The sequence below is a fragment of the Podarcis filfolensis genome (genome assembly GCF_964270895.1).
Source record: "Podarcis filfolensis genome assembly, chromosome: 2".
Lineage (NCBI taxonomy): Eukaryota > Metazoa > Chordata > Lepidosauria > Squamata > Lacertidae > Podarcis > Podarcis filfolensis.
In genome coordinates this window covers 103,997,327-104,007,072 of record NC_139605.1, presented here as the reverse complement: position 1 = coordinate 104,007,072, position 9,746 = coordinate 103,997,327, and the positions used below count along the sequence as shown (strand labels likewise).

Below are 9,746 nucleotides of genomic sequence, written 5' to 3'. Positions count from 1 at the left end.
GCTCCTCCTCCTGTGGTATGATGGGCAGAGCACAATGGCAGCTTGACCCGACAGTATTCATTATTTTATTACAGTCGTACCTTGGAAGTCGAATGGAATCCCAAAACGTTCGGAAATCAAAGTGCGGCTTCTGATTGGCTGCTGCAAGCTCCTGCAGCCAATTGGAAGCCCTGTTGGACGTTCGGGTTCCAAGGAACGTTCACAAACCGGAACACTCACTTCCAGGTTTGCGGCATTTGGGAGCCAAAACGTCCAAATACCAAGCGTTCGGGATCCAAGGTACGTCTGTATACCCCGCCCACCTGACTCGGTTTCCCCAGCCACTCTGGGCGGGTTACAGTATATCGCTGGTGGAACTGCTGCTGCTACCAGTGGCCTGATGTTGAAAGCAGCACTGGTGGCAGAGAGACACAGGAGCGGCGTTGGTTTCACCCATGATATACCGCTGGGTGAAGCTGCTGTTGCTCTCTGCCCCTGGGTGATGTATCGATAGGTTGGCCAGGCCTAGTTAACACGCTACTTGTTCACTTTATGTCATTCACTAGGGGACCCCCCACTCACTCCTCCCTTGGTGTTGAGGACAATAAACCGCAAGCAAGAGTAATTAGCTAGTAAACCATGAGGTCAGAGTCCAAAACGTACCTTTATTTTATAAAACGAGTGCCCACTTTAGCCCAGTGCTGCAGATGGCTAGGAAAATCCTCTGCCCTCCCACCAGAGGAACAGCATGCACAGTGGGATCTAACAATCAAAGTGCCAGAAGGAAGAAGAGAAGCTGAAACTGGGGTGGGTGTGTACATATATATATATAGTTGCATATTTCAAGCATCTGAGTTTGAAATGGATGTATTTCCCCGATCCAGACAGGTCCAGCTTCTGTGTCTTGCTTTTGCTCCAGCCTGCTACAGAGAATTCCTAAGCTTGCATTCCAGTTCTTTCTTCCCGTCCCTGTGTTGACAGCTGCTGCAGCCCTGTCTTGAAATGCCGTATGGGGGCTTTTCAGCTTCTCCCCCAAGCAAGTTAGCACCCAGTGTTGCAAGACACTGCTCCCCCCCCCCCCCCGCAATGTTTCCAAAAGCAGACTCACAGGCCCGTGCCTTCCTCCTCCGGCCAGCAGGGGGCGCCGCAGACAGACCCATCGTCCCCAGTACCAATCAGCACCATCTCAAGGCTTGAGGAATCGCAGGCTTGAGTCCTGGAAGTTTTGGTTTCCGTGAGGCCCGTAGGGTCTGTGGGGGAGCAAGCTCGGGAAAGGGAGCTCTCTCTTTGGAGCTGGCTTGGCAGCTGTGCGTTGCTTCCTTGGTCCTTAGATCCGTGCCCCGCCGGCGAAATGGGCACCGTCTCGGAGTCCTTGCCCGGCCCCCGTGCCCAGTACATGCCGGGCCAGGGCGAGCTCTGTCCGGCCGGCGGTGCCCACATCCACTGTACCCTGCCACAGGCACCGTTAGGACAGGGGGCGGGCGGGACGCTGTGGGGGCAGAAGGCGGGCGGGAGTCCTGTGTCTACTCGGAGCGGACTTAGCAGAGGCGTGGCAGGAGTAGCATCTGCATGAGGAAAGGGCGCGTAGGCGGAAGGGTCGGCCCGCGAGTGCGTCGGCGTCTGGGAGAGAAGGAAGAGCTGCACGGCCTGGCGAAGGGAGTGCAGGCCTTCGCGCATTTGTTGAACCTGCCCAGAGAGCTCGGCCACCTGGGAAGCGAGACAAGGAGAAACCGGGTGAGTATTAGCAGCCTCTGTTTGCTTTTACTCTTCTCTTGGGCGCAATAGCAACCTGGAAGTAGGGTAGGGCTGGGCCATACAGTCGTACCTCGGAAGTCGAACGGAAGCGCCTGCAGCCAATCGGAAGCCCAATCGGACATTCGGATTCCAAAGAACGTTCGCAAACTCACTTCCGGGTTTGCGGCGTTCGGAAGCCAAGGTATGACTGTATCTGGTTTTCAACATTGTGATACACCAGCAGCTAAATACTGCGATACATTCTGGACATTGTGATATATTGGTGTATCTTGGCTGCTTCTTCCTCCCCACCTTAGAGAGGAAGCGCCCGTACCTCTCCTAGCGGGCGCACAGTTTCCTTACTCCTGATTCCAGGAGGAAATACATAGTTTACCCTCCTGCCGGAAGGCAGCCAAGTGCACAGAGCCTGTCCATTTTCACATGGGTGGGCCACCTCTTTCTCCCAGGAGGCCTGCCCATGTGAAGGCAAATGAGGCCATTGTGCCAGCTGGAGGAGGGTGCTTGAACAGCTGATAAGCAGGCTTGCTTAAACTGCCCGCTTCTCAGATGATCAAGCCCCCACCTCGCGGCTTAAACTGCTCCACTGAGCGGAGCGCTTTGACGAAGCTGCCTGCCAGCTGCTTCTGAGTCTCTCTGGCACCAGAGGAGCATCTGCTGTTTCACCCGTGATATACTACTGGGTAGGCTGGGCGATATATCCGAACTTAAGAATGGAAAGCGTAATGCTGGTGGTCAACAAAACATTTAAAGCCTCTCTCAAGGCAAATTTTTAAAAATGTAGTACAGTGGTACCTCGGGTTACAGACACTTCAGGTTACAGATTCCGCTAACCCAGAAATAGTACCTCGGGTTAAGAACTTTGCTTCAGGATGAGAACAGAAATCGTGCGGTGGCAGCGGGAGGCCCCATTAGCTAAAGTGGTACCTCAGGTTAAGAACAGACCTCCAGAACGAATTAAGTTCTTAACCCGAGGTACCGCTGTATAAACACCAACAATTGGGAAACACTGGCATACAAGCACTCCAGTTGGAGAACAGCCTTTACCAAAGGTGTCATGGGCTTTGAAGACACTCAAACTCGGGACGAAAGGGAGAAATGTGCTAAGAGGAAGGCACACTTGGCAAACCCTCACCGTGATCAGCTCCTGCCCGGAAATCAATGTCTGCACTGTGGAAGGACGTGTGGATCCAGAATTGGCCTCCACAGTCACTTATGGACATTGTTAAAACCATGATTATGGAAGACAATCTTACTGAGCTACGAGTGATCACCAAAGAAGAATATCGCCCAGGACCAGTATGGGAGGGGAGACTGCAATGACAGCTTCACTCAGCAGTATATCGCTGGTGAGAAACCACCATCGCACTCTGCCCTGTAGAGGGAGAAACAAGCTGTATCAGCGAGGTGCCAGTACAGCTTGTTCCTCCCTCCTCTTTAAACTGCTTGGCTGAGGAGCACACTGCTGCCCTCGCCTCCGCCAAGCAGTTTTACGGAGCCCACGGGAAGGAAGGGGGCTCTGTTAAAGTGCTCCCCCTTCCCAGCTGAGACTCCCGACCCTGCTTGCACGTGAGTAGGAGCAGGTCTACCGCCTGGCTGCCTTCGCTAAGGTGGGTGTGTTGCACCTTTCGACCCAGAAAGACAGAGCCCACCCTCCCGGTGGAAGGCAGCCAGGCAGTGTAGGGGCTCGTTGATGCTGCTGGCAGGTCCAGTGCTTGCCAGCAGCCCCTCTCCGCAAGGTGCAGATAGGGTGGCTTTGCACCCCACACCTTGTGGACTTTGCCTGGGAGGGTGGGCTGCGTCTTTCCTCCCGGGGTGAAGGACACCCGCTCCCCCCAGACGAAAGAGGCAGTGCAGCCGTACAGGCGAAGGCAGTCAAATGCACAGAACCTGACAGACTCCCACCGCTTGGTCAGTCTTCGGGGCGTGGGGGGCAAGCAGGCAAGGTAGCTCACCCACCCCCTACAAGCGTTGGGGGGCTTGGGGCAGGAGCTCTTCCATCCCCCAGCTGAGCAGCAGCCTGGGGCCAGCTGTATTGGCCGCAGCCCACAAGGCCCTGAAGTATCCCTAACCTTCGGCCCTCCAGATGTTTTGGACTACAATTCCATCATCCCTGACCACTGGTCCTGTTAAGCTAGGGATCATGGGAGTTGTAGGCCAAAACACCTGGAGGGCTGCAGGTTGGGGATGCCTGGGTTAAAGCGCCTCAGCTCCCGCTGTGAGAGCTGTGGCAGTTTCCCCAGGCACCTCGCCGGCTGCGGCCAGTGCAGCTTTTTTCAACATCAGGGTTTATTGCCATTTGGCTGGTGATAGTTGAAAGCCCTACTGGCGGGTGAAGCCACCATCACGGTCTGGCCCTCATACCAGTCCTGGGCAATGTATCAATACATTGCCCAGGCCTATATATGAACCACTTTAAAACAAAACAAACAAAAAAAACCTTACCGCTTGACGCAGTTTCTCAATGGTGTCGGCACCAGATAGCTCTGGGGGGATTGTGAGCAGACCGCTGTCTGTAAGAAGAGAAGCGGACTGGTTTAGCAAAGGCATGGGAAATGAAGCCCACAGGAGCTCACTGACTTGTGTGCTGCTACCACGTTTTCCTAATTATGCCTTGTTCCCTGTAAGGCCATGCAGAATGGTTTACCTGTGCCAGGTGAAGGGCTGCTGTAGTCCGGGCCCGAATGACCGAGGCGGAAACTAAACATGGGTTTGTCAGAACCGGATCCGTCTTCTATGCCGTCTACAACCCTTCAGAGGGAGATAGGAAGGGGGGAAAGAGCAGCTCAAATACAGCCCTAGGAGGATGGAATTCTATACCCCAGATCCCCAAGCCTGTCCCTACGGAGTAACCAGAAGACTCCAATAAGCTTACATTCCAATAATGGGACAGAACACATTGAGAGGGGCAGGGCAGGTTCTTAGGGGACAAGTGCCGCAGGTGGCTCAGGTACGCCAGATGGGGACTAAGAGCACACGGGCAGCAGATGTTTCCTGCAGGACAAAAACCCTTCCATGCCCCCTCTCTGTGAGAACTCAAATGCTGGGAACTCTTTAGCGGTGTCTATAGAAGCACGTTATTCATCTGTTATACTGTATCAGTCACATTTTACACTGAAGCGTCTCAAAGCAACTTACAGGATAAAAATAGAAATAACAGGGATAAAAATAACAAGGAACATTAAAACCAAATATAAGAACAGCAATAAAACAAAACCTAAATTGTGTGTGTGTTTTTGTGTCTAAAACAACTCCTACCACCCCGCTTCATGCCTGTGATTTCTTTTTATTCTCGTCTTTTAACTGGTTACCCTCCATATTAAAGACCAAAGGGCCTGGGTAAATAGAAGTATTTTTGCCTGCAGTTTGAAAGCATACAATAAGGGTGCCATGCGTGCGTACAAGGAGAGAACACGCCGTAAGTTGGAAGCCACGACTGAAAAAGCCTGTTCTTGTATCCTCACCCTCCACAACTCCCTTGGAGACAGCCCAGTGAGAAGGATGTCAGATTATGAATGCAGTGTCTGGATTCATGTGGGGAGAGATGGTTCTTGCAGGTTCTGAGCTGCCTGTGGGTTTTATAGGTCAAAAGCAGCACGTTGAAATAAGCCTGTAGACTAATTGGTAGGCGTTGCAGTCATGCCAACATTGCTGTTACACCTGCAGACCATCTTGCCCTGTAAGCAATCTGGCTGCTAAATTCTGCACGCGCTGCAGTTTCAAAGGCAGTCCCACATATAACACACTGCAGTAATCTTACCCAGAGATTGCCAGAGCCTAGACAACAAGCTAGGCTACCCCAAGCCACTGCCTGCGTTCGCCATTCAACTGCTCTTTTCATCATCTTGTCTGTTTCTGTGTGCTCCTTACCTGGGGCTGAGGTCTGGGGGGCCACTGCAGGGAGCTGTATGTAGCCGCAACGCCGTGGGACGTGAGGAAGTTTCAGGAGGTGGGTGGCGTGGAAAGCCTGACCGTGGCGGGTGATTGCTGTGGCCTCCAGCGGAAGAGGGGAGCAGGGGGCTGGAGGGCTCGTCCACAGCCTCTGTGGGCAAGCATGGAGTTCTGCGGCGTGAAGGGAACGAAGTATCAGAGTCCTTCCCCAACGTGGAAAGCAACGCGGTGGGTGCCCTGTTGCTCAGCGATGGGGTCTCAGCCTGCAAAGGAAGGAAAAGCAGATGCAACCTTTTTCCGGTGCCACATTTACAACCTGCTGCCTTCTCTGAATTGTCCCCTGCAAAAGGGGGAAATGATTACACACTGACCTATAGAGCATAAGGCAATGAGATGATTCTACAAGAGAGATGCATGTGCAAGAGAAGCCCAAACCAATTGTGACTTTCTGCATTTCCACGCGGCAGAATTCTTGCATCCAGGAGTGACATTCATTGCAGTGTTTGTGCGGGTTTTCCACTGACCTGACATACATGTGGATATTAAAAACCTCTTCACTTTGAACAGAGCCTTCCAGCGTAATCTTTTGACTAGATGAAGACCAGTTTTGGAGTCCTCATAGTGAGGCTACAGTTGCCAGCTATCTCCAGAAAGAATCCCTGGTTCATTTACTACATCCACTTATTTCAGGTCAGTTCCAGACTGGGCTCTGGGCCATCCATTGTGTTAGGTCCAGAATCAATCCAGATTGGGCTCAGTACTGCTGAGATACATCTAGGCCCACAGTTAATCGGTGGCTACAGTTTGCCCACTGCTGAGCTGCCACCTTCAATCAGATGAGTTCTCTCTGTGTGTTACGTGCGTGTATGTTGTGTGGGAGACTGCAGGGAGTGGAGAGTACAGCTCAGTAGAGCAGGAAAGAGGGATTCCACTGCTGCTGGGCGAGAAAGCTCCCACTTTCTACTAAACAGCATGGAAGCAAAGCAAGTTGCCTGTGAAGAAAGGGAACACTCCCTTGCTCCGTCCACAGACTGGAATCCAAGCAAGTAAGATGTGCAGGGGTGGGGTATGTGTGCATGTACGCAGGCATACTTTGGCTCTCACCACTGCTGGTATGTGGCCTGCAAACACACTTTTGTGGGGCAGTGGGAAAATTCCTCACACTATCTAGGCCCTGGCAATGCAGCAATCATATCATTGCTACCGTTGCTCTCATGCCATGGATGCGACCCTACATGCCCATTTCTCCCCAGAAATTGGGGATGCCAGGGTCAGAGAAGAAATGGCTGAGAGCTCAGCTAATGGTATAAAAGTGGTAAACGCACCAGCTGTGCTTGGTGTGTCCAAGCAAGCAGGAACTAGGTGAACTCGCCTCTCTAATTGTTACCACCTTCCCAGATGATCCAGTGCTGCCAAGGAGGCTGGTTCAGACACAATCTAGGTTAACCTCCTAGACACCCATCAGACTCCTAGGCAAGTAATTTATTAGCTCTGGATTGTTTCTGGAGTGGGGGCTGAAGAGTTGGCCAGCCGTATCTGAGGCTGCATCTGGATAAATGCTTTCTAGGTTAAGTTGAAAGGGCAATAGGCAATGCCCTGAAGAACAAAAAGCTCTGACTAATGACAGTGTCACAAACGGGTGTCTGCACAAAGCCACTGTTTTGTAGGAAGAGTTCAAGTGCATATTGGAAAACTAGGTTCGCACAGTTAAAGTGGTTTTGCGGATTCTGTCACCAATCAACTTTTTTTAAAAAAGAATTGGACATTATGCAGTTTTGAAAGCAACAGGAAAATGAATTGAACAACATGAAATGAATGAATGACTAAAAGGCAGGCATGTAAACATCCCACAAGCAGATCAGAATAAATGCTTCTCATATCACAGATCAGAACAAATGCTCAGTAAAGACCCAGACACAATCCAACCCTTTGTGCAAGCAAATCAGGACGAATGCTCAATAAACAGGTCACATTGAAGGGCCTTGGTGCACCCACGACCCTTTCAAAGGCATTTGTTGCTTACTCCTTACAGTATTTTCCTCCCTGTTGCAGCTGTTCTTTCCACTCACCTGGAAGCTGCTGCCTCCGCCCAGGTTGTAGCTGAGCTCGCACGGGAGCTCGTGGCGAAATTTGCTGGCAAATTCTGGGTAGAGCTCCAGGCTGGCGAGAAGGCCAGGCAAGCTCAGGCACTGCAGGTCACAGTAGGTGAGGCCCCGCACGTCCGCGTTGGCCTGGACCGCCTCCTCCCTGGATGAGATGTGGCAACCGATTAGGTCCCCCTTACCTGAAAGGACGAAAGGCAATTGGTGAGATCCAACTCGCAAAATAGTACTAGCCGCAGTTTTGAATGAGGCACCTTCTCCCTTGGCATCAAAAGGTCCGTCAAGCTAGTTCTGTGGAACCCTGTTGCGAGGGTGGTGGTGCACACCTGGGTCTGCCAACCTGCAGCCCCTACCTGGATTGCCTTAGCAAGAGAAGCAGGGTGCTGGTTTTCAAAAGGAGCTAAAGGAACCCCCAAACTGGAAAGTGGCACGGGCAGGGCTTAAGAGTTGGGGACACAGAACAGAATGGGAATCTGATCTTCATCTTTGGGGTGGAAATGTTCCAGTTGTCTTGGTGGTGTATAAAACTTCAAGATGCTGTTGCGGAGAGATATGCTTAAATTTTCCCTCCATCTAAAAACTTTTATTATTATTTATTGAATTTATATACCGCCCTATACCCGCGGGTCTCAGGGCAGTTCGCAGAATAAAATCAAGATATAAAACCACAAAATACCTAATAAAAATAAAAACAGCAACCCCACCCCAACACATAAAAAAAAAAAATCATATTTTAAAAGGGCATAGGATGTAAATCAGATCAACCAGAGGCCTGGTTAAAAAGGAATGTTTTTGCCTGGTGCCTAAAGGTGTACAATGAAGGTGCCAGGCAAACTTTCCTGGGGAGAGCATTCCACAAATGGGGAGCCACTGCAGAGAAGGCCCCGTTCTCATGTCAAGGAGAAGACCCTAGTCTGAACCTTTGGTTTTCCACATGCAGCAGGTCTTAAGCAGAGGAGTTTGCTTGCCTGTTCCTCCCTCCCAAATGCCATCAAATATCCCACCCCTTCTAGGAGGGAAGAGAAGGGGCAGGAACAAAAGAGGTCCCCGTACCTAGGATGGCGAGTACAGTGCCGTCTTTGAGTACCTCCATGGAGCCCGAGCAGACAAGGTAGAGGGCCTGAAGGGCATCCCCCTGCCGGATCAGGTACTCCCCTGGCGTGCAGAACGACGTGCGGACGCTGAGCGAAAGGGAGCGCCGGCAGCCCCGGCTGGCCCCCTCAAAGAGGGGCAGCTGCAGCAGCTCCTTGTGCAAGTGGAGAGCGATGTCTGCGCGAAGCTCATCCGGGAGGCTCTGCAGCAACTGGAGGGGGGGAAGGGAGGCAATGGTCACGGTGGCAGCATCACGACTGGTACCATCAACAACCCGTGGACTGGTGGTGCACTCCCCACTGCTTTTCCCCAAAAGCACACACAAAAGTGATGAAAGTGAGAGAAGAGTGGTTAAATGGGCCCAAAGATCCACCATGGCCACTAATGGCAACCGAGTGCCTAAAATTCAAGTGTAGAGACCATATCACAATGGAGGACAAAATGAAAAATACAGAGTAGATTCTATGGTTTGTGGTCTCTTACCATAGTGACTTCCTTCCCTCCTTCTTCCTTCCTTCCCTCCCTCCCTCCCTCCTTCTCTCTCTTTCACGCACACATTCCTTCCTTCCTTCCTTCCTTCCTTCCTTCCTTCCTTCCTTCCTTCCTTCCTTCCTCCTTCCTTCCTTCCTTCCTTCCTTCCTTCCTTCCTTCCTTCCTTCCTTCCCTCCCTCCCTCCCTCCCTCCCTCCCTCTCTCTCTTTCACGCACACATTCCTTCCTTCCTTCCTTCCTTCCTTCCTTCCTTCCTTCCTTCCTTCCTTCCTCCCTCCCTCCCTCCCTCCCTCCCTCCTTCCTTCCTTCCTTCCTTCCTTCCTTCCTTCCTTCCTTCCTTCCTTCCTTCCTTCCTTTCTCTCTCTCTCTCTCTCTCTCTCTCTTACACACACACACACACACACACACACACACATTCCTTCTCTCTCTCTCTCTCTCT

At 51.8% G+C, this 9,746-nt stretch overlaps 1 protein-coding gene and 1 long non-coding RNA gene across 2 annotated transcripts in view; both read right to left on the bottom strand.

Moving 5' to 3' along the window:
• LOC310755762 overlaps window positions 1–9,746 on the bottom strand; it is a 1,619,227-nt gene that overhangs the window by 1,319,300 nt on the left and 290,181 nt on the right. The window lies entirely within an intron of this gene.
• Window positions 625–9,746, bottom strand: part of KCNH3 (potassium voltage-gated channel subfamily H member 3) — a 73,840-nt gene continuing 64,718 nt past the window's right edge. The window contains exons 10-15 of the mRNA XM_083598617.1: window positions 8,778–9,027; window positions 7,692–7,906; window positions 5,602–5,885; window positions 4,379–4,482; window positions 4,177–4,244; window positions 625–1,686 (exon numbers count right to left, since the gene is read on the bottom strand). Coding sequence (XP_083454743.1) covers window positions 1,084–1,686; window positions 4,177–4,244; window positions 4,379–4,482; window positions 5,602–5,885; window positions 7,692–7,906; window positions 8,778–9,027 — 1,524 coding nt within the window. The 3' untranslated portion in view covers window positions 625–1,083. The remainder of the gene's footprint in view (window positions 1,687–4,176; window positions 4,245–4,378; window positions 4,483–5,601; window positions 5,886–7,691; window positions 7,907–8,777; window positions 9,028–9,746) is intronic.